This window comes from Pristis pectinata, chromosome 3 (assembly GCF_009764475.1).
Source record: "Pristis pectinata isolate sPriPec2 chromosome 3, sPriPec2.1.pri, whole genome shotgun sequence".
NCBI lineage: Eukaryota > Metazoa > Chordata > Chondrichthyes > Rhinopristiformes > Pristidae > Pristis > Pristis pectinata.
In genome coordinates, this window is record NC_067407.1 from 104,553,216 (window position 1) to 104,578,932 (window position 25,717).

The 25,717-nt window shown below is 39.2% G+C and overlaps 1 protein-coding gene across 16 annotated transcripts in view; it reads left to right on the forward strand.

Annotated features, from left to right (window-relative positions):
* The window catches only part of nrxn1a (neurexin 1a), a 1,334,105-nt gene that overhangs the window by 707,110 nt on the left and 601,278 nt on the right, over window positions 1-25,717 (forward strand). For all 16 annotated transcript variants that reach the window (XM_052010794.1, XM_052010792.1, XM_052010793.1 and 13 more), the window contains one exon: window positions 21,043-21,165. In XM_052010794.1, coding sequence (XP_051866754.1) covers window positions 21,043-21,165 — 123 coding nt within the window. The remainder of the gene's footprint in view (window positions 1-21,042; window positions 21,166-25,717) is intronic.

Here is a 25,717-nt window from a genome sequence, read left to right on the forward strand (position 1 = left end):
CTGGTGTCCGTGATGCGCTGGGCTGTGTCCACAACTCTCTGCAGCTTCTTGCGGTCCTGGGCAGAGCAGTTGCCATACCAAGCCATGATACATCCAGATAGGATGCTTTCTATAGTGCATCGGTAAAAGTTGGTGAGAGTCAAAAGGGAGAAACCAAATTTTTTTAGCTTCCTGAGGAAGTAGGTGAGCTGGTGAGCTTTCTTGGCCGTGGCATCTACGTGATTTGAGCAGGACAGGCTGTTGGTGATGTTCACACCCAGGAACTTGAAGCTCTCAACCCTCTCAACCTCAGCACCATTGATATAGTCAGGTGCACGTACACCGTCCCCTTTCCTGAAGTCAATGACCAGTTCTTTAGTTTTGTTGACATTGAGGGAAAGATTGTTGTCATGACACCATTCTACTAAGCTCCCTATCTCCTCCCTGTACTCCGACTCATCGCTGTTTGAGATACGGCCTACAACGGTGGTGTCATCTGCAAACTTGTAGATGGAGTTAGAGCAGAATCTGGCCACACAGTCATGAGTGTATAGGGAGTAGAGTAGAGGGCTGAGGACGCAGCCTTGTGGGGCACCAGTGTTGAGAATAATCATGTCAGATGTATTGCTGCCTATCCTCACTGATTGCGGTCTGTTTGTTAGAAAGTCAAGGATCCAGTTACAGAGGGAGGTGTTGAGTCCTAGGTCTCAGAGTTTGGTGACAAGCTTGCTTAGAATTATTGTATTGAAGGCAGAGCTGTAGTCAATAAACAATAATCTAACGTAGGTGGCTTTACTGTCCAGATGCTCCAGAGCTGAGTGTAGGGCCAGGGAGATGGCACCTGCTGTCGACCTGTTTCACTGATAGGCGAATTGCAATGGGTCCAGGTTGTCTGGTAGGCTGGAGTTGATGCATGCCATGACCAACCTCTCAAAGCACTTCATGATGGTGTATGTCAGAGCCACTGGTGGGTAGTCATTGAGGCATGTTACCTTGCTTTTCTTTGGTACCGGGATGATAGTGGCCTTTTATACCATATGGCACTGGAGTTGGCTTGCAACAGACCAGCTTTGCAGCACACTGTATTTTGTTATGCCAGTGTTGCAGTCTTTGAATGTATCATCCATCATACCTTTCTAAACATAAAAATATGAGAACAAAAGAAATAGGAGCAGGCACATGCCACATTGACCCTCAAACTTGGTCCTCTGTTCTGTAAAATTATGGCTAATTTTATCACAGCTTCACTTTTCTGCCTGCTTCTTGTATCCCCTGACTCCCCTTCTGCAAAATGTTCATATGTGGACTGGTAGATGAATGAATTTAAACAAACCAAGGACTACCTTTGTCTTTTGAATGGTTTAATGATCCATGACGGGACCACTTGGAACATTTCTTCCTAATGGATGCTTAGCAATTGAAAGACTCTCATGTGCATAGAGCCACCATAAGATTTAAAATCTTACAAGTTCAAAGTTGGTCCCAGAAACTTGTAGCAAAATGGCCATATTTTCAGAGCTCATTAACAATTTAACACTGGTGAGCATGCCATTTGTCAGATTGGTGTGTAAATGTACATTTGTTTAGAATCTGTTATCACGCTACCATGAGCGTGTTGCAATTGCTTGACTGATAAATAAAGATTTTTGTGGAATTTCTCTCACCAATATGGTTTGCTATCAAACGTGTGGCAAATCCCAGTAAATAAACTGAGTCAGTTTTATTTTTATAAAGCAGATGAGTCAGCTTAGCTGTCATCCCAAGTTCGGTAGTGGAGGCAGACCACAGTAGCAGCTGTCCACATTATTGTGTTGAGCTGTATTGCCCTGCTTTCTCCTGATTTTACACTGCTTTGAATACCTATTCAGTTTTCTCTTAAAAAGATAAGATAGTTTCTGGCCCAACCATTCCTTGTAACAAATTTTTGTAAAAAAATCTCCATAAATTCTCTACTGCAAGGGAAGTGACTGCTGTTTTGCCTCACCATTGTTTCCCAAACTTGGCAGCATGCTGTTAAATTGGTGCTGTGCTTGTTCTGACTGGCTGACTTATTTTTGCAGCAATTTAATATTTCTTCATTATTCCTTCACTCCATGCCGAACTGTAAAACCAATATTGTGCTGGCTAATTTCTCAGTTAACTATACAGTGATAAAATGTTGAAAGTTCATCAGCACATATTTTCAGCTGCTATCTGCTAAAAGTGCTTGATGGATTATTTAAACTTTAAGGGATTCTGGCAATTGGATTAATTGCAAAATTCAGTATTCAGAATTAAAAGTATATTAAAATTTAACATTGTTGTATGTATAGCCAATAGGAACTTTGTAATGAAAGACAGTAATGGTAGTTAAAGTGAAGTTTCCAGTAGATATCAATTAATTGACTCTTGATGTTAAATACACTATATCCAGCACAAGTAGGTCCATCTTCCTTCATGTATTATTCAAGAAGGATCCGATATAGCTAACAATAACTTTGTTTCCAGTGGTTGTATATAATGAAAGAATAAGGCACATATTGATCAGTTATTCAGTACAATAATTTAGAGCAGTGGGTCAGTAATTAACATATAATAACTATAGCTGACTGTATTGAATTGCAATGGAAAAAGGCATGCAAAAAAGCACACAATTCAGACATGATTTGACAGGATTTTCTGCTTTGGCATGAAGTCAGCAGGCAGACTTTGCTACCCCTTGTCTTGCGAACTTTATAGGTAAACATATTTGTCACACGTTCGGCAAGAAAATAAAGAGCCAATTGCCCCATATGAATAAATTTGAATTCCTGTCAAAATAATGGAAATTATTAAATTTAAATGTAGAATTATTGGGATGTTATTGACAATTGCATTCAAAGCAATACAGAATGGGTATATGCCACTGTTCAGGATAAAATAATTCCATCAAGAGATTCAGATCTTATCACCGTATTTAAAAAAAGTCTTGAGTGGCTTATAAATATCATCCAAACTCTAAAATGATATAATTGCTATTAATCCAAACACAGTGTTCAACGCAATGTTTAATGTACAATGAGTGTGATTTTTTTTTCATTTTACTTCTTTCCATTGGGCAGAAGTTGCTACTTATGATCTCTATCCAAGGAAAATTGTATGAAATGTACTTTAACAATTTGAAAGTTGTGTGCAGCTTCGTTAGTGAGTGTATTTCTAGGGAAAAAAAATTAAATTGACAGCTTCATACAGATCTTCGAATACCGATTACTTTTTGTGTTAACATATTTTGGAGGCTGATAATGAGGTGTTGGTAAAGGTTAATTAACTGTGAGCTAGTATTCTTGTGAGAGTGTGGGCCACCAACAGATATAGGCTTAGTTATGCATACAACATCATATTTTTCTTTTGAGATTGTTGGGTTATTGGGAAGAGGGAGGAGAGACAAGAAGAATATATCACATCAAAATCAATCTTTTGAAGCCAAACTAAGCAGCCGAGGCCCATTTGACAAATTTAAAATTGTCTATGGCACTGCCTTTGTAGCACCCATTTTCATTGAAAATGCGAAATACTAGGTACAATTATGGGAAGCAGGCTTTAATGAATTGCCGAAGAACTGGTGCATAGCTGGCTGGCTACAGTAATCTGGGAACAAAAGGGTATCTTAAAGAGACTAAAGTAGTTTATAGTAATGTTTTAGTAGTGCTTTTACATCAATAGTGTTCAGATTTAAAGGAAAAAAAATTTGAATTTATATAATGATTTATTTTAACAGAGAAAGGACCTTACAGCTAATAAGATATTTCTGAAATGTAGTAACATATATAATCTAACTATTTAACAACCAGTTTACACAAGCAAGGTCTGACAAAAGCAACATGGTAATGATCAGCTAACTTGCTCTAGAGTCAGAGAGTTGTGGAGTCACACAGCACGGAATCAGGCCCTTCGGTCCAACTGGTCCATGGCGACCAAGATGCCCATCTAAGCTAGTCCCATTTGCCTACATTTGGCCTATATCCTTCTAAACCTTTTGTATCAATGCACCTGTCCAAGTGTCTTTTGAATGTTAATGTACCCGCATCAACCACATCTTCTGGCAGCTCATTCCATATATGGACCACCATCTGAGTGGAAAAATTGCCCCTCATGTTCCTATTAAATTTCTCCCCTCTCACCTTAAACCTGTGCCCACTAGTTCTTGATTCCCCGATCCTGGAAAAAAGACTGTGTGCAATCACTCTATCTATGCCCCTCATGATCTTCTGTACCTCTATAAGATCACCCTTCATCCTCATATGCTCCAGTGAATGATAGTCCAAGCCTGCTCAATCCCTCTCTATAAATCAATTTCTTGAGTCCTGGCAACATCTTGTATGTCTTTTCTGCTGTCTTTCCAGCTTAATGGCATCTTTCCTATAGCAGTGAACACAATATTCCAAATGTACCTCATCAACATCCTGTGCAACTGCAATATAATGTCCCAGCTTCTATACTCACTGCCCTAACTGATGAAGGCCAGCGTTCCAAAAGCCTTCTTCACCACCTTGTCCATCTGTGACACCATATTCAGAGAACCATGCACTTGTACTTGAGGTCCATCTGTTCTACATCACTCTCCAGGATCCTACGTTTCACTGTGAGAGTCCTATCTTGATTTGTCTTCCCAAAATGCAGCAGCTCACAGTTCTCTGAATTAAATTTGATATGCTATTCCTTACCCCACTTACCAAGCTAATCAAGAACCCACTGTAAATCCTGATAATCATCTTCACTGTCTTCGACACCACCTGTTTTAGTGTCATCTGCAAACTTACTAACCCTGTCTTGTACATTCTCATCCAAATCATTGATATAGATGACAAGTATCAATGGGCCTAGCACTGACCCCTGGGGAACACTACTAGCCACAGTCCTCCAGTTCAAAATACAACCTTTCACCATCACCTGCTGCTTCCTACCATCTAGCCAATTATGTATCCAATTAGCTAGCTCTCCTTGGATCCCATGCAATCGAACTTTCCATAGCAGCCTGCCATGCAGAGCCTTGTCAAAGGCATTACTGATGTCCATATAGACTACATCTACCACCCTTCCCTCATCAACCTTCTTGGTTACTTCTTCAAAGAACTCAATCAAATTCCATGATGGTGTTAATGCAGGGATATTGTCCCGAAAAGCAGAGTAAATACCCAGCTCTTCTTAAAAATAATGTTGAGAATTTTCTTTTTGAACGTTCACCTCAGTGGGCTGATGAAGTTTTTGTTTAATTCCCCAGCAGAAAGTCAGCACTCTTCCACCATTCACCAGTACACCACTTACTCAATACAGCATTGGAGAGTTAGCCTTAGTATTTGTGCTCAAGTCTCTGGAGTTTGATCTGGACCTCATTTCTTTGAGTGAGAGATATTAGAGGGGCCTCAGCTAACACTAAAACAACTAATGTTATTGTCGGTATTGTAATGCTGACAGGGGTACATACTGGTTTCCAAACATCAAGATTTTTCATGGTTTATTGAAGTATAAAATGTCTTATTTTTCTCAGGGATCCACCACAAAAAATGTATAATTCTTTCTTGGTGGTGTAGGGGAATTTCACCCTTGGGTGGAGATATTTCTGTACAAGGAAATACAGAATATTGCTCTTTACTTCAATATCATCTTTAACAATGTGTGTACTTGCTCATAAGCTAAGATAATGATCCAGCAACAACAAAAAAAATACCTTGTGTAGTTATTTTATCTCTTTGCATTTATAAGTCTTCTTGTTCACTTGGAAGGAAGAAAAACAAGGAATAGCACCTATAGTTTTAATTTTTTCAGGTACTTGTGAAGTGCTTAGTCCATTACTATATCTAACTTACTGTTAAGCCTCAGGCAGAACAGCAAAAGAACTATAATAGCAGCAGTCCCAGAGTACACCATAGTGTGCTGCAGAGTACTTATAATAAAATAATATATGACAATCCCAGCATGGTAAAGTTTCCATCCCTCTCTGGTTGTCAGGGCGATATTGATTTGTGACTTAGTGTATGCCCTCAGGGAAGATCCAAAAAGTTAGTTTGCTTCACATTTAATGTACCTCAAAGTATTGAATTAGAAAGGAGCATTAGCAAAGCTAGGGAGCTAATCACATGACAGTGGTTTCAGTAAGCTATAGTGTGTAACCATAGAAAAAGTGAACTCAGATGGGGAAAAGGTTTTATATGGTCTTGCATACTGGTATATGTATTGCAGTACGATATTATTTTTGGAATATAGAACATGTTTCTTCTTTGCTTATAGCCAATAGCTCTGATCAATGATCCCCTTAGTGACCCAAAACCTATTGAGACCATAAAAAAATCATAGAATGACCTATCTTATTGCAGAACCTGAGAGAGGATGCATCTTTACAGAGGTTATGAGAACAGAGGTGTGGGTGATGTGCACAAGATCTTTGAAAATGATTAAAGCCATTTAAACGATTATTTTGGGTCCTTAGGTTTGTAAGTAAAGGCATAGAGCATAAAAACAAGAATCTTATGTTAAGCCTTCGTAAAATATTGTTTGGGTTCATATCTGGGCATTGCACAACAGTAAGAATGTCAAAACATATAGAGGGTGCAGGAAAGATTACCAGGAAGGTACCAGTGAGAGAGACTGGTGTTTTAGAGACCGGAGGAGCTATTTTGTTCTAATTCAAAGAAAAATGTTTCTAAGGAGCTTTGATAGAGGCATTCAAAATCAGGAAATGTTGAGCAGTGGCAGAAGCAATGGTAATCAAAGATCATGGTCATAGATTAAAGGTGATTGGTGAAGGGACCAGGTCTCATTGGCTACAGCTGCAAATTTCAGTAGCAGACACCACTGAATTGGTGTTAGATGTTAGGCTGTTGAATGATTAGATCCAGTAGTGGGGATGGATGGGTGATTGGGCCCTGAGAGGCCCCTTTGGAACCCAAATGGAATGGTCATGGTTGGGGAATTGTGTGTTGGGCCCATGGAGATCAAAGGGCAGAGGGTTGTTAGTAGGAGGTCCCTGGGGTGATTGAGATTGAAGAACATTAGAAGTTGGACCATAAGTAGGTCTTGTGGCCCTTCATGCTTCAGTAAGATAATGACTGGTAAAAGAATCATGCTGGCATGTTATATTTCAGGTCTTTAAATAACTTGATTTTGCAAGTTATTGACAATGTAACACTTTCCACAGGATTCAAAAAATACAGATTTATCCTCTACATGTTATTGAAAGAGACTATTTGATTCATAATTGTTTTAACTATATTACACATAATGCTCATAACATTTATTTTCAGAATCTTTAAAATAACATGTGAGTTTATGCCTAGACTATTTAACAAAATTTATTTCAATTCAATTTTCCAAAACTGTAACAGCAATTAAATAATTCCAAATTATTGCATGCTCAGCAATTTAGCACAAATAATTGCATTTTGGGCAGGGCTATATTTATGTAACTTAATGAACTAAATTCTTCAAAGAGTGTCATCACATTCTGATGGAGAGTAGCCTCCTAAGCTTAAATGCTGGGCTGGTCAATCACTTGCCTACGTCCAGTTTGTAGTGCCAGATTCTTCTGTTTCGGGGCACCCACAAATAAATGCTGTGAGCCACCACCAGATATAGCACCTCACCAGCAGTTCAGGTTTCTGGTAGAACATCACAAATGTTATTCATTTCATATAAATCACAGAAAGTCATTTTGATTTCAGTGACCTAATTGTATTTAATATAATATTTTCTTTCCATTGCATGTATTTTTTTTAATGTTTAGGAATGGATAAACAGTGGTATTTTGTTTTTTTCTCTTGACTCAAGATTAGCTCTGAGTCGTTCTGAACGTTTGTGGTGTGATTTTAGAAATTTACTGGTCAAAATTTTCTTCATTGTTTATTTTCATCATCTGATAGTAAGTGGGATTTTCATGTCCAGCATTTAAAACTATTGGAACTTCATTCTTTCCCTTGCTGTGCTCTTTAACACAAAGAACTATGGTCATCCAAGGTTGACAATGATGTGTCAGTGACTGTTTTTTATTAATGGTTTCCTGCCGCAAATCACAAGTGTGCTGTTGGTACTTTGTTCAGAAGCTCGATTTACAGAGTCTGGATAGCCAGTAGCCACAAGCTGATCAGGTCTCTACTATGGATGAGAAGAGGTTGGATGATTAGTTTGGGAAAAGGGTAGGGATGGCTTCAAACTTGACACGGATGGTTATGGGAAAGCCATCACAGCCCAGCACTAATGGTTAGTCAGAGAGGAATGTCGATAGGGATCAATGGATCCTGGCACTAATGAGTGAGTGGGTGTGAATTTGGGAAAGCACAATGCTAGTGAATGGATGGTTGATTTGAGGAGTTAGTGTGAGCTCAGCACTGATGGGTGGGTGATTATGGGTGCGTAGTGTTCAGAGTGATTCCAACACTGATGGGTGGATCATTCCATGTGAATTAGGAGAATTAGGTCACTCAATCCCACTCTGCTACTTAACAAGATCATTGCTGATCTGATTGTCTCCTCAACTCTACCTTCCTGTTTACCTTTGATAACATTTCACATTCTTGTTTGCCAAATGTTGATCTATCTTTACCTTAAAAATATTCAAACTCTGCTTCCATAGCCCTTTGAGGAAGGGATCACCTTATCTTTGTTTTAAATGGGTGACCTCTGATTCAAGATTCTCCTATAAAAAGAAATATACTTTCCACATCCACTATGCTAAGATTCCTCAAAATCTTACATGTTTCAATCAATCCACTGCTCACTCTTCTAAACTCCAGTGGATAACAGCTGAGTCTGTTCAATCTTTCCTCAAAGGATCACCCACCCATTCCAGGTACTCGTCCAGTAAACCTACTCTGAATCGTTTCTCGTAGTTGTGGGGGAAGACAGATTGGGAGCTTGGGGCCTGAATCATAGGGGCTCATGGGTTGGCAAATCTAGAGGTTTGAGCCTTGATCTGAGGGGAGTGATGGATGGGGACAGTGAGGAGTTCATGGAGCAATGGAATTATTTCACTGCCAGAATGAGACCTGAAAGATGAAACTGGCATACCTGACATTGTCACCTTACTGGGGCACTAAGCTCCCCAAATATTCCCAGGAGGGCATATACCAAGTTTCTTCAGTGATCCAGAAGGAATATGGTAGGGGAAATGGCATTATCCTGTGAGTCCCTGACAGATGGTTTATAGGATAAAATGGTGTTCTCAAGAAATTTTGGTTGTGCATTCCAATTTGCAGTCTCTCCGATTTGCTTCTTGAGATACCTCAAAACATGGAAACATGCAGCATGAAAAATGGGCCCTTTGGCCGGCTGAGTCCACATTGACAATCAGGTACTATTTACTGTAACACTATATGAATGCCTTTATTTTCTTCTCCCCTCATTACCACAACTCCCTTCAAATTCTACCACTCACCCAAGCACTGTGGATACTTTACAGAGGCCAATTTACAAGGTCAGGATTGAACCTGGGTCACTTGAGCTATGCTAGCATATTATACAGCAGCTCTACTAGCTGCACCACTGTGCCACCCTAGTCTGCAAGCCTGCAAGTTGTATTCAGTTCCAGTAAAAGCTTCACTGAAGCTATTTTAAACCATCAACCTGTTTGCATATAATATTGTAATGATACTTCCCTGACAAGTATTTTGAAATTAATCTATGCATTATTTTGTCTGCAAACAAATTTAAACAATATTTTCCTGCTTTCTGAAGTGATGCAAGTATGTATGGGCATCCCATGAGTATATTGTTGCCACTGAGTGTGAATTGTTAGACATGAGGTTTGCTAGTTCATACATGGCATAGAATAAATAGGCAGATTTCAGTTTAAAAAGATGTTTATGTTAAATTTATGACCTTGGGGAAACCTAGTGCCCTGGCAGCAGAAATCAGAAATCTATGTGTATGTAGAATATGATCCATTTGAATTAATCATCAGAAAACTCATGTTTTGCACATATGGACTTCTGCTATGGTTTGATAGTAAGCAATATTCTATGTATAGTACATGAAGTTAGCAGATTACTCCTTGTTCTACTTAGAAGCTGTAATTGATCAGAGGATTGGAATTCTCTCTCCTGGTGAGCTAAAGAGGCTTAGCCATTGATTGCATTCAAAATGGATTGATACACTTTTGCTGATTAAAGAAGTCATGGGAACAGAACACAAAAATGGTGGTTGCAATAGAAGACCAGCTATGATCTTGGCCTATTCCTGTTTCTATTTCTTTTGTTATAAGTCAACACAGGAAAAACATTGGGGAAAAGCCTGTGTTGCCAAGGTTTTATTGCAGCAGAAAGCTCTGCTGGGAATGTTGTCATATTATTTGAAGAATCTAATAGCTTCAGACTTCACCCTTACAATTTCTGTTTTGTCAGTTATTTCTCATCAAAATGTGTTAACTTCTTAAATATTTCTTTTGGAAATTAAGCTGCAGAGAGCAAGGATGCAGGAATATTATAAACAAAGGACTGCAGATGCTGGAATATCCAGATGAAAAACACTATGATGCTGGAGGAATTCTGCAGGCCAGGCAGCATCTGTAGAGAAAAGCAGGCAGTCAACGTGTCGGGTCAGGATCCTTTTTCAGGACAGAAGAAGACTCCTGACCTCATAGTGTTTTTCAGCAGGAATATTATACTTTGATTTTTTTATGAAAATAAGATTATCTGTAATTTAAAATCAAAATTTGTATAGCTGGTTTGCAGTTTCCCTTTGAAGTAAGTGGAGCAGAATTTCAAAAGCAAGTGGAATACGTAGCTACTAATATATTTGCCGTTCTCATACTGCCAATCTAACAGACAACAGCACACAACACATGACAGCAAATTATCCACCTATTTTACATCAGTTAGCTTCTTTCCCACAGGACTGCCCAAGATCAGTTTCACTCTTAATGCTGTAAGAAGCCTGTGCACTATAACATCTCTTTTTTGTGTGTTTTCTTTTGGTGGAAGATAAGTAGAAAGTGAGCATTTTAAGATCTTATGGCTCTGTATCCACTAGCATTTCTTAAATTATAGCTTCTGTTAATGATTTGAAGGATTTGTGGGTGGTGCTGATTAGACCAGCATTTTCTTTCCTTGAGAAGGTGGTGGTGAGTCCTCTTTTTGAAGTATTGCAGTCCATCTGGTGAAGGTAGTGCCACATTGCTATTGGGTAGAGCATTCCAGGATCTAGACCCAGCAATGATGAAGGAATGGCAAAATAATTCCTGGTCAGGATGCTGTGCAACTTGAAGGCGAATGTACAAGTAGTGGTGTTTCCCTGCATCTGTTGCTAGAAGGTGACGTTGGAGTAGCCTGTGTGGGTAACTGTATTCTGTAGATCACACACATTTTATACATAGTGTGCTGATGATGGGGGGAATAAATGTTTATGGTGGAGGAAAGGGTGCCTATCAAGCAGAGTTGGATCTTGAGCTTTGAATGTTCTAAGAGCTGTGCTCATTCAAGCAAGTGAAGAGTATTCCATCACACTCCTGACTTGTGCCTTGTGGAAAAGCCCTGTAGTATCAGAAGTTGAGTCACTCACTGCAGGAATCTCAGCTTCTGATTTGTTGTTGTACCTAGGCTATTAAGTAGCTGGTCCAGTTGAGTTTCGGGTCAGTGATGACCTAGGATGTTGATGTGGGCTCAGCCTGTTAAAGCTATTGATTTTCCAGGATTGGTTGTTAGACCCTTTCTCTTGTTACAGGTGATCATTCCCTGGCACTTTTATGGCACAAACATTGCTTGTCTTTTATCAGTCTACGTTTGAATGTTGTTTGGATCTTGATGCACCTCGGCAGAGACTAGTTCATTTGCTGAGGAATTAAGAATGGACTTACATATTGTACACTCATCAGTGAACTTTTCCATGAACAACCTTATGGGAGATCATTGATGAAGAAGCAGAGGATGTTGGGCTCAGGACACTACCCTGAGGAACTCTTGTACTGATATCCTGGGAATGGGATGATTAACCCCTAACAACTACAAACATTTTCCTTTGTCCAGGATATGATTCCATCTCCGGGAGTATGTTTACTTCTTGCCCATTGACTTCAGATTTATCAGGGCTCCTTAATGCCACACTTGGTCGAATACCACATTGATGTCAGGGACAGTCATTCTCACCTCACCTCTGGAATTCAGCTCTTTGATCCATGTTTGGACCAAGATATTGATGGTGGCTGGAGTCAAGTGATTCTGGTGAAACCCAAAGCAGGCATTGTCGAGCTGGCTACTGGAGAGTGATTGAAAAACATTTGCTGGAAAAATGAAATAAAAACAAACAATAGAACATAGAACAGTACAGCACTAGATGGGCCATTCAGCCCACGGTCTTGTGCCGACCTTGATGCCAGTTTATACTAAGTGCCCTCTTCCTATGTATCATCCATATCCCTCCATTCCCTTCATATTTATCTGTCTATCTAAAAGCCACTGAAACTCCACCAAACTGCCTGCTTCCACTATTATTCCTGGTAACCTATTCCTGGAACCTACCACTCTCTGTGTAAAAAAAACTTGCCCCTCACATTGCTTTTAAACATCCCCCCAACATTAAAGCGTGTCCTCTGGTGTTTGACATTCCTACCCTGGGGAAAAGATTCTGACTGTCTACCCTATCTATGCCTCTCATAACTTTAAAAATGTCTATCAGGTCTCCCCTCAGTCTCTGACGCTCTTGGGAGAACAACCCAAGTTCGTTCAACCTTTCCTTATAGCTCATACCCTCTAATCCAGGCAGCATCCTAGTAAACCTCTTCTGCACCCTCTCCACATCCTTCCTATAATGGGGCAACCAGAACTGCACACAATACTCCAAGTGCGGTCTGACTAAAGTCTTATATAGCTGCAGCATGACTTCCTTACTCTTATACTCAACACTCCTACCAATGAAGGCAAGAATGCCATACGCTTCCTTTACCACCTTATCCACTCGCGGACCCCAAGATCCCTCTGTACCTCAATGCTATTAAGGGACCTACTATTTACTGTATACTTTCTCCTTTCATTTGACCTCTCAAAGTGCAACCCCTCGCACTTGCCCAGATTAAACTCCATCTGCCACCCCTCTGCCCATATCGGTAACTGATCTATATCCCATTGCATTCTTTGATAGTTCTTTACACTGTCCACAACTCCACCAATCTTGGTGTCATCTGCAAACTTGCTAATCCACCCATGTGCGGTTTCATCCAAATCATTGATATATATCACAAACAACAGAGGTCCCAGCACCAATCCTGGTGGAACACCACTGTTCACGGACCTCCAGCCTTCCACACCCTTCCACCCCTACTCTCTGTCTTCTATGGCCTATGCAGGAGGTACTCAGCAGATCAGGCAGCATCTGTGAAGAGAAAATTAGAATTACCATTTCAAATTGACGACCATTCGTCAGAACTGGAGAAATGAGAAAGCAAGTGTATTTTAAGTTGCAGACAAGGGAGAAAGATGGACAGAACAAAGGAAATGTCTGATGGATTGGAATCCAGGAGAATCCAGGTGACACAAGTGCTTTTTGCTATTGTCTGTACTTGACCCCAACAGTTGAATACTGTCCGGGAGAACCACAAGCCACATTGCATCAAATTACCACTTCACAATTTTGCATAATATCATTTACCTTCAAAGTTTGCTTTTTAATCATGGACAATTCTTAGTATTCCTTTTAATCCATACTGATTAAAGTGTATGAAACCAAAACTGTGTTTGCCTGAATGCTTGTTAATCATAACTGATCTGTCTGATGGAGGAAGATGAAGAATGCAGAAGAGAGACTAAAAAAATGTGGAATCTGTGAGATGCAGAACATAACTGTTTGTGAAAATCTTAAATATAGATAATGCTGGATATATCTGAAATATCAATGTGAACAGTTTATCTCTGCACTCTGCAAGGATAGGGGACTTGGTGATGTTGATATCTTTGTCATTGTAAAGGTGATTCAGTAGAAAGTTACAGAAACTATAAATTAATCACTTAATTATTGCATAAACCTGAAAATTAATTTATAAAGTCTTTACATTTTTGTAAATACCTGAACCACAGTTGTGTTACGTAACTGCGAATGTAAATTAATAGGTGGAAGGCTATGTTAACATTTTATCCCTGTATTGCTGTGTGTATTTTGAAACATGTTGCTGTTAACATTGAGAGAATCATAATTAGTTTCTTTTTGCCAAGTACTTAGTCACGTAAGTAAGTGATTTAATTGTGGAGTCAAATTGTTTCATTCAGTAAAAACTAATAACTCTTCCTGTCAAAGAATCATAATACTGGAAAGTTCATTTTTTACCTAAAAATTTTAACACGTCATAGGTAATGTCTCATTTTTTACTCACCTTGTTGCTGTTCAAAAATTTCCTTCACAATATTGGATGAGTTATTAAACATAGTTAATGATGATAAAAGGTGAATAATAAAAAAACTTTTATACAATAGGTTTCTGATGATAATAACTTCTATCAACACCAAAAGAAGTTAATACATAGCCTGAATTTCTGCAATAAATACTGCCTCAAATCTCTGCAATATTTAGCTTAAATTGCTATTTTAAAGTCACAGTCCAGTCTTATTTTCTACGTTTACATCCAGTACATAACAACACAGACACTGGCATGTTCAAAAATTTTTATCTGTGAAGTGAAAAGCTTTTTGGTGTAAAGTGAATATGTTGTACAAATTTAGTGGTAAATAGGACTTTTTCTTTGTCTTATTGAATAGAAAAACATAAATTTGTGAAATATTTTATGTGTTATAATTGCTTTTTACACTGTTCTAATTTCATTAAGTTTTCTGGGACAATATGGTAAGTCATGAATGGGCACAATCGTATAGAAAATACCTGAAATTGTGTTTAGCTATAAAATGAAATGACATCTAAAAAGAAATTTAGAGACCTCTGAAATTAACCTTTATCTACTTTCAGCATTAACATGAAGTTTGATTACTAGGAAGATGTGCACTTGTGCAGAAATGTTTTTTTTGTTGAAGCAAACTGTGAGACAGTTACACTTTCTGAGACTTGTTAATTAGAGAGCTCCAGGTACCTGATGTCCTCATTATCTCAGCGGAGAAGAGTGAATGAAGTTTGCAGTGAGATCTTAATGAAGTGCAGCAACTTAGTAAATTTTGTTAACAATTTGGTATTCTGCAGCCATTGATATGGGGTCTTAAGTATTTCTACTTAATTTTTAGAAACTTCATCCCTTTTAGTTGCTCATTTATACTTCATCACAACAATTGGATATAATCTGAGAAGACCACAACCCATATTGCACTGTGCTACTACTTCACAATTATGCATAAAATCACTTACCTTCGAAATTTTCTTTTTAACCAGACACGATCCTCAATATCCATTTTAATCCGTACTGACGATAGTGTATGATCTCAAAGCTGCCTTCACCTGTTTTTGTATCATTGATTTTTTGTACCTTATAAGTGGATTTCATTTATCCTCTAGCACATTTTTATTAGGAATTTATCTACACGTGATATGCATTTCTTGGAATGTATTATTTTCAAAATTTTTGGTTACTCAGTTGCTAAGGCCCACTAAGACTGTTGTATTTGATGCTTAGACTTTGCAGACTGTCTGTTCAAGTATATTATTAAGATGGTAGTGCACAGGAAGGAATGAATGTTTTGTTTGAAGGCTTGGCACTATGGCATTCAGTAGTATACATGGCCCAATGTATCATATATTACTAAATAGGCCTCATGCACTCAAAGCCCTTTATTGTAGGGAGGATTAGGACTTTGAAGTATTGTAATGGAAGGGTTGCTGTCAGCTCCTGTGGATCATTGAGAGAAGAGGGACAGGTGGTTGGTAGAGAGCTTGGTCAAGAGATTGGAGAGGATGAGATGGGCTGAGGGACCAGCAAACAGCTTGACAAACTCAGACCTGGAGCTCAACTATAGACTCAGGGCAATAGATCATCAGGTGGTCCAGGGCAAGGATCAGGCAGGAGATTGGTAGTGCAGTTGAGTGAGGGATTGCCCAGGGAATAAGAACGATAGGTGTGACCTGGTGTGGTGGAAAGCAAAAATAGAAAAAGAGTAAGTAAGGGTATATTATTAAATGACTTGAGGAAGATGTGGCACAAGCACCATGCCTGGGAGGCGCTATAAGTAATGTTGAAGCGGGCCTCTTAAATGGTAAAGATGGCTTACTGTATCAGTGTGTCACCCCGACATACTGGGGCTCCACAAATGTTTAGCAATTGGAACAAGGTACGTATATCTGGAAGGAAAATGACTTCCTTATGACGTTGCCCAAAAAAAGGCATGAATTAGACAACTCTCATTAAAACAGTACATTCAAGTCAAATATGCCATTCTCCAGCCATTTAGCACCTCATTTAATTTTCCATTTGGACTTTAAAGTGAAAACAGAAGTGTCTGCCCATTATCTGGAAGTAGTATTTACCAACAGTTTTAGAAACAGAATTTTCTTACAATTTGCAGCAAAATAACACAGACATAAACCCATAACTTATCAAATCGATATATAAGGATGCTGAATGATTATGTGCGGGAGGACAATGGAAAAGACATGCTAGAGCAGCTACTAGTGTATTTATGGTTGTGCTTTGTGAGAATAAACATAGTCGACTTCTTTATAGTCATCTCCTATCGCACTACTTTCATATGTTTTCCCTCTAAAATGGGATTTCATTATTTGGACGATTCTATCACTTGGCCAGACATGATTTCTCACTGAAATATTAATTTTGCACCTATTTTGCTACCCAAATAACCTTTCCAAAGAATTAAATATTACAGCACATATTTTTATCTCCACATTTTGGGAAACTAGGGCAGAATTTCCCTGTTCTTTTTTTCTCTGATTGATCTGTACACAACACTAATCAGACCACAACCTAGGTCCTGTATACATTTCTGGTCACTATTATAGACATGACCTTTTTGCAGATTAACAAGGTTGTTCCCATGACTAGAAAGTTGGTCAAAGATAAGTGGCACTGATTTAGAGTCATTAGTAGAAATATTAAAAGGAAGATTTTTTTTCACACAGAGGTTTAAATTCATTACCTGTAAAGATGGTGGAGGCAAAAACCCTTGTCAAATAGAATGTATATTTGATGAGCTGTGACCTTCAAACTTACACATCTTGTATTGGAAGGTGGGAGTAGGCTGGGTCAGAAGGACATACTAGGCCAAAGACCTCCAACTCTTGTCAGAACCTTCTGTGACTCTGAAATGTTCTGATTTTTCTCCCCTCTTTATATTTGCTCTGTTGACGTATGATGGCTGATTGGGAAGGGTGCAACACAAGACTGCATCTTATTCTGGATAAAGTAACCTTTGGTGGGCTTCTTGCATATCATTTTTTATATTTGTGCAAATAAGGGTACAGTTTTGCAGTAAAATTTATGGTTCAAATCATTCCACCACAGTTTGGTAAGTTGAAGTCACGATATAAATCAAAATGGAACCAAAAACTATTACTAAATAGCAAAAAAGGGTCATGAATCTATTAAATTATTGTATTAATCTAACTGGTTTATTTAGATGCATAGAAAAAGGCCCTTTAGCCCACCGTGTCCAAAATGATCATGAAGTACACCTCTTTTCTAATCCCATTTATCAACACTTGGCCTATAGACTTACATGTCTTGGCAATTCAAGTGCTTGTCTACATACTTCTTAAGATGGCATGAGAGTCTCTACCTCCACAACCCCCTCAGACAGTGCATTCCAGATTCCAGCAATCCTCTTGGCAAAGGAGATTTCTCCTCCGATCCCCTCTAAACCTCTTAGCCCTTTCGGTAAAACAATGTCCTCTAGCTTTAGACACCTCTGCTATGGGAAAATGTTTCCCACTATCTACCCTATCTGAGCTTCCTCTTCATGTAGTGCAGAGAAAAAAAAATAGCCAATTCTACCTGCTGTGGCCTATTTGTGACTCCAATCACTTTTAACTACCCTCTAAAATACAAGCCACTCAATTGTATCAGTGGTCTGGGAGGGTGGTCCATCATAAACTAAAGCTAAGCAATAAGGGTGACTACAATACTGCCACAGAAGTTAAATTTTCAGAGGTCTGGATTAACAATCCATAGGCATCACTTCAATTCCTGATGTGGCATCTAAATTCAATTACAAATCAGAAATTTAAATAAAAGCAAGTCTTAGTAAGGATGACCACAAAACTACTGGATTGTCACACAGACTCATTTAGTTCACTAATGTTCTTCCGAGGAGAACATCTCTCTTATTTGGTCTGGCTGTTAAGTAACCCTTGATTTGCATGCTGAAGTGGTCTAGGGAGCCATATAATTGTATCAAACTGCTCTGTTAGAATAAAAATAGATAAAAATTGGATAGACAACTCAGCATCAACCTCAGCAATGAATCTGATCATGGCAATTTGCACCCAATCCAATTGACCTTCTAAAATTACCCCCACAAACACCTGGTGTCACATACATGTGAGATGTCCCATATACTAATCAAGCAATTGGATTGGGTGCAGCTTGCCATGATCAGGTTTTTTTGCTGAGGTTGATGCTGGGTGGACATAATGGTGAAGCAAACCAACACGAGGGATAAACCGCGTGGCCTTATTCTCACCAATCTACCAGTTGTAGATGCATCTGTCCATGACAGCATTGGTAGAACTGACCATCACACAGTTGTAGTGGAAACAAAATTCAACTGTCACACTGAGGACGCCCTCCATTGTATAACACTGAATGGATGGACTCAGAAGAGGTCCAGGAACTCAAAACTGGGTGTCTATGACCGTCAGCTCCACAATATGATGTCATGGCCTGGCATACTTGTCACTCTAACATTGCAGTCAAGCCAAGGAGTCAACTCTGGGTCAATCAAGAGTGCAGGAGGGCTTGATGGGAGCAACACCAGGCATACCTAAAAGTGAGGTGCCAACCTGGTGAAGCTGCAAAAAGACATAAAAAGACATTTTATGCTGATTTTTGCTATTTAGCACAAATGAGTGGACCTAAGCCATTCCACAATAGACAAGTCTGATCAAAGCTCTGCAATTCTGCTGCATCTAGTTGCGAAAGGTAGTGGACAACTAAAGAGCAACTGGCAGGTGAAGGCTCTGAGAACATCCTAATCCTCAACAAAAACATGGTCCAGCATGTAAACACTAAAGACAAAGCTGAACCTCTTGCAACCATGTTCAGTAAGAAGTTGTAAGTGAATAATATATTGTGGCTTCCAGATAAAGTCCACAACCTCGCAGAAGCCAGTTTTTTCACTCCTGATGATATCTAGGAATGGATGTAACAAAGACCAGGGATCCAGACTACTTGCAGTATGAAAACTTGAATTGCATGTGCCTTTAGTCAATCCATTCACATACAGTTCAAATATTGGGGCATCCATTTTACAATGCAGGAAATTGTCAAAATATGCCCTTTTCACCAGAAGGTCATATCCAATATGGCTAATTATTGCCAAATCAGTCTAACCTCAATCATTAGCAAAGATATGGATGGTGCCATTCACAGTGCTATCAAGTAGCATTTATTCACCAATACCCAACTCACTGATGCCCAGTCAGGGTTTAGCTGGTATCACTTGGCTTCAAACCTCATCAAAAGCTTGGTCCAATTATGGAACCAGCAGCTGAATTTCCAGAGATAAGGTGAGTGTTAGAAAAAGCTTTCCCTTCAAATCCTCTTTAAAACTCCTTCCCCTCACTTTAAACCTATGCCCTTTTGTTTTTTGATACCCCTACCATGGGAAAAGTATTCTATCTACCCTATCTGTGCCTCTTACAATGTTATGTACCTCCATCAGGTCACCCCCTCAGCCTCCTTTCTAAAACAAGTCCAACCTAACCAATCTCTCACAATGACTAAGCTCCTCCAATCAAGGCCACATACTAGTGAATCTCCTCTGCACACACGATAGTGTGCCAACCAGAACTGCACACAATACTCTGTGTGGTCATATCTGTGTTTTATAAAGTAGCAACATAATGTTCCAACTTTTATATTCTATGCATAGTATATTCCTTTCTCCCACCACTGGCACACTGTGACTGCAGCATATACCCTCTACAAAATGCATTGCAGTTACTCATCTAGGCTACTCCAAAAACATCTTCTGATGACATCTACCACCAAGAAGCACAGGCAGCAAGTGCATGGGAACTCCAACTCTTCATGTATTCCTCCAAATCTTGGCTTGGAACCACACATTCATTCCTTCACTGTCTCTGTGTCCAAATCTTGGAAATCCCTGCCCAACTGAATTGCTGGAATATCTTCCCTAGAAGGAATGCAGCAATTCAAGAAAGTTGTTCACTACCACCTTCTCAAGAGTAAACTTCCACAAACCTGATTTTCCCACAACCTTTTGCTTCACTGTAGCATCCGTAACACTGCAAAATAAATTTTGGTTCTTCAAAAAGTGGAATTAAGCATTACACAACAGTTGGGAGAAGAGATGAAAAATGTGAAAAAGCGAGTAAAAGAGGTGATTTAGTGGAGGTTTTTTGAAGGAACTGGAGGATGTATTCAGAAAAAAAAAGATTAAGGTGAAGAATTCAAGGGTCTTGGGTGTGCAGCAGTTGAAGGCTTTGTCAACAGTGGTGAAGCAATGTGAATTGGCTGCATCATTAAACGGAATTAGTGGACCATTGCACGGACACTTAATATAGAACACTGGGATTTTGATGGTGTAATAGAGAAATAAAACACTGGCAAAATTCCAATGAAACTTGAGAGAATTTATCTGCTCTATTGAATAGGAAACTTTAGCATTATCTGTACTTTGTGCTGTACTTCTAATTAAACAGTTGCAGGATAAATTACATTGAGCAAATAAATAACTGTCTTCCTGTTATAAAGGAAACATTTGTGCCTATTCATGACAGACAATGTACATACTTTAATTAAATGTGATATATTATGCATAAACCCTTATTTTGTTTGTAGACTAGCATAAGATAATGATATTAAATATTGTTACAACTTTTACTATGTCTCTCTTTCTCAAGTATTTTATGTAATCTTTGGTGTTCAAATATAATGAAGTGTGTTAAGTTTAAACTGAATTCACAAACCTAATAATCCATTGCCATATTGTTATGCAGGCAAAGGTCCAGAAATGCTTTATGCTGGACAAAACCTCAATGATAATGAGTGGCACACAGTCCGTGTGAGTCGTCGAGGAAAGTATCTGAAGCTGATAGTGGATGAATTACAACCCGTTGAAGGTAATAAAAGCTGTTGTGGATTTGTGGCTTTCAGATGGAATCTAACATATCAGAATAATTAGTAATTATCGACCATGTCCACTTTCCAGGAAAGTCTGTTTTTGCACTTGAAAACATTAATAGCCCTTTGTAATGTAGCTGAGCAAACATTTAATTTATAGTTGATACACCTCCAAGTTCTTAGTGGCTGAAATGGTTATTTGGCAAATGGAATTAACATGTGCACCAGCCACAAAAGTTGTCAAAATAAGAAGAATATATTATCATGTGGATATTTCAAAATCAAAGATGCCATGAATTGTTTTATTGCCTTCAGATCAAATTACAGTGTTTATCATACATGAAGGCTATTTATCTATCTGTCTACCCCAGTTAATTCAAAAGGCCAGTTTGCTTTGATGCTTTACTCCATATGAAAACATGTCAAAGCTTGTTCTCTTCAATGGACTGTGCAGCACTGCCCTGGAGGAGTGGCAGTGGTTCCATTGGCAAAAACCCTGTTTCTCTCTTTCAGTCTGTCAGCCTTCATGTTCCCACTATTGCCACTCTGTGAGAGGCCTTCCTTTTGCATCAGGCCAGCTTGGACCCAGAGCATTTCCACCATGTGCTTCAAAGTTGCCCTTGATCTTCCCCATGAAGTCAGTAGTTTTTCACCAGCCTGCTTCTGTCTCTGAGGAACATTTCGCAGGAGCTGCAGAGCCAGCAAAAGGGCTCAGAACATGATCACTGCAGCTGATGAATTGATATTTCTATGCAAAATAGCATACATTTATAAATTTTGATTTGAAGTATTTATTTTGTTTTGGCTTTTACTTTGCAATGTGATCTAGTGAATACAATTGATAGGGAGGAATGCAGAGAAGAAAATGTGTAGGACTGTGAGTGAACGGGTTGGGTAATTGAGGTTGGATACGTTGGTCTATGAATTAGGTGAGTTGTTCACAGACAATTCAGTCAGAAAATGGCTGCCTGGATTACCCCTTCCTCCTTCTCTTCCTCCTCCTCCTCCTCCTCTTGTTCTTCAGCTGCACATCATACAACAGGGCCCATACCCTCTTGTGGGTGACATGAAGTCACAGTGAACCTCAACAATCTCTGGGCCAAGTGTGTATGGCTGCTTTAGATCAGTACGCCTTTGGTCTTCTCCATTACTTTTCATGTGTTACATGTTTTTGTTGTATGCATTTTCAAGCATATCCATATGTGGTGTCCAGTGAACTAATGAGTCAAATCAAGAGCAGATAACTCCTGTGATCCAATAGCCACCATTCGGTTTATTGCAGTGTCTCATATGAATGCAGCACAACAGATTGCTTCCAAATGAAGCCATTATGACTGCTGCCATCAAAGCACTCCACCTTGGGTCAGACATCACTTGACCATTCAGGGAGTGGAATTGCTTTTTATTGCCCACACATGGAGGCCTGCAATAAAATATTCATGCAATAAATGGCATCCTGTCCCAATGGAAATGTCTGTAATCATTGCAAAATCATTTGTTTGCTCTGCTTGTTGCTCTCTGGGAAGAGAGAAAGAAATGTATTTCATTCTCTTCAGACAGAGAGCATTATCAACTCTTTTATGCAATGGTATTCAGCAACAAGATGGTTCAAGTATCTTCAGCAGCAGCTTTGATGGAACATTAAAGTTCAGGGCCAAGTCACCTGGAGTTGCACAGCTTGTTTGGTCCTTGTCCTGCTCTGGGTTTAGAGTGGTAATTGGAACTAATGGCTTATTTCTATAAGCATGCCATCACTACAGTGTAAGTAGTCCAAAAACCATTCCTCGCTAGAGTTCAAGTAGGAGAATTGCTCTCTTGGAAAACCCTAAGTAGATATGTTCTCTTGCTGGGAGCTGTTCCACTCCTTCTCCCTCTTCCAATAGCTTATCCTGCTCTGAGTGTAACCTGCTGAGTCTGCTATCTGTTTTCTATTCCAGAGGCATACCTACTTGGGAGCAGCTATTTTCTGCAAATCCTTGAAGTCAGGGAAAATCCCTGCAAATTCCTGAAGGCTTTGCATTGTTGAGCTCTGATATATCAGTGCTGACTTCAAATAGAAATTCCATGATGCCTGACATCACAACCTGTTGACTCTCTCGTGCCTTGGTGCCCACAGCAAAAAAGTGTCCAGCACTGTTTTCACCACAAATCTTTGCACACATTTGAACACTGGTTTGAAACCAGTTCAGCATCCCTGGCACCAAACTGTGTGTCCTATGGAACTAAATTTTATAGGCCATGTATTTTAGGCTTTAGGTTCACAAATTAATTTTAATGAAATACCTTTGAGTGATTTAAAACAATTCCAAGATCATTGATTGTTATTTTACTCCAGATGGTATACTCATCCTTCATGTTGTTCTCAGGCCATATTTATTGGCAGATGTTTTGATAACCACATCTCTCTATGCTGCCATATGTTTTTTTTTTGTCAGGACTTAATATGATCCCTTGTTTTCTTAGCCTAAATGATGACGGATGGCTTCCTGTTGGGCTTTCTGGAACTGCCCCTTTAATTTCCAGCACTTATAGAGTTCTGTTTAATAGACTTGTTATTAATTAGTTATTTTATATGGAAAGGCCAGGAAGGCAGCTCAGAAAGTCATGGAAGGTGTGAATGTAGAATGCAGTTAAAATGACCTGAGATTGCAGTGTTTTTTTTCTGCTTGATTCATATGGCTGCCAGTTGTAACTGCACAAGCCAGCCAGATGCAGATGCCAAGCCAGGCGTATCATCAACTCCCATAATGTTATTGGCCCCTCAGAGGAGCAACCAGTGCCGGGAACCTGCTCAGGGATAATAGTAAAGAGAAGGAGGTGACTGTTTAATGCAAGTCAAAAAGTTCCCTTGGTGAGACCTAGAGGAGCAGCAAGAACTCTACTCAGAATGACTAAATGTCTGCTTCTACAGAGTATCAGCACCCCCCACCCAACCTACCAAAATAACTCAGCTCATATTTAGTAAGGGTTGGCGTCCTGTGCAATACATGATGTTGACTTGCCCAAAGTCAACCAAATGTTCTTGGGGTGTAGAAAGAGGGCTGAGGGAGGCAGTTCCCATTAGGAATGAATGAGGTCTGGTCATTTGAAAACAGCCAAGGTCTCTTGGGAATTAAAACCCACCTCATTAATTTAGTTGGATTGTAAACTTCATTGGGCTCATGTTGGAAATACTTGCTTAATGCTTCTTATGGAAAGAAAAGAGAATAATTGTCCATTGCATTTGAAAAACACTGTGATGCTGGAGGAACTCAGCAGGCCAGGCAGCATCCATGAAGAAAAGCAGGTGGGTAATGTTTTTTGTCAGGATCCTTCTTCAGGACTGAAGAAGGATCCTGACCCAAAGCGTTAACCACCTGCTTTTTACCATGAATGCTGCCTGGCCTGCTAAGTTCCTCCAGCATCATAGTGTCTTTCATCTAGATTCCAGCATCTGCAATCCTTTGTTTCTCTGTCCATTACATTTATTGTCCCAACTTGAGTGGCAAAACAAAAGTAAAGAGATGGAAGACTGATGTAAATTTTAGTTATAAAAAGTAATAGTTAACAATGTGGGCATGCAGGAAATTCACTAGTGTAGTGTATTGGTGAAGTAATGAGCTGTGTCATTGATAGTTTGCAGATACTCATTTATAGTAACATTTTGGGGACTCTCAGATGAAAGTAAAGGACATGTGGAAAGCAAGGGAATTCTTTAGGCATCCTGAGCAGTTTTAAAATTTAAAAATTTAATATTTCCAGTAAAAAAAAAATGGAATGTCATCTCACTTGTAAGACCTCGGTTTGTGTGAAATGGCTGCACAGTAACTGCAATGCAAATTATTGAATGAGCTGTGAAGTATTTGGGATGTTCCAGGATCCTGGAAGGATCTTGATAAATGAAAATATTTTCTTGATTAATTAGAGTGAATTCATTAACTCCAATAATGAAGAAGAGAGCACCAATGTATTTTTCAAATTTTTATTTTCTGTTGCTGTCAATGCCCTATTAATGAAGAACACAAAAACTCTTTTATTCGCTCCTGCTGTTCAGGTGCATGGTATATTTATTTTGTGTGCAATTGAACAAAAACACCAACAGAACTTGAAATGCTATCATATTCTGGCCAATTGTGACCCTCTGGTTGTTGATTTTTGGTAACTTGACAATGGAAATCTTATTAAATCTTAAGGGGGTAGCTAGACTTTCTCTGATTGAAGTTGGTCAACAACTCCCACTTAAATGACAAATAATATTGATGCCATGTGCCTGCCCATGGCTGTAAGTAGTGCCAGTCTTAGTGCATGAGAACGCCAAATACTTCATTATATAATGAGATACAACTAGAATTGAAATTGTGAACATCTCAGTTCTGAGATTACTATGAAGGGAGGTGTTGATGAAACAGCTTGGACCTGGGAAACTCCTGTCCAATGTCCTCAGCCTGAAATTATTGATGACCAACAGCACTTGTATCTTCCTTTGTGCCAGGTGTAGCTCAAGTCAGTGGAGAATATCAGCCCTGATTCTGACTCATTTCAATTTTATGAGGGCTGTTTATGCCACACTTT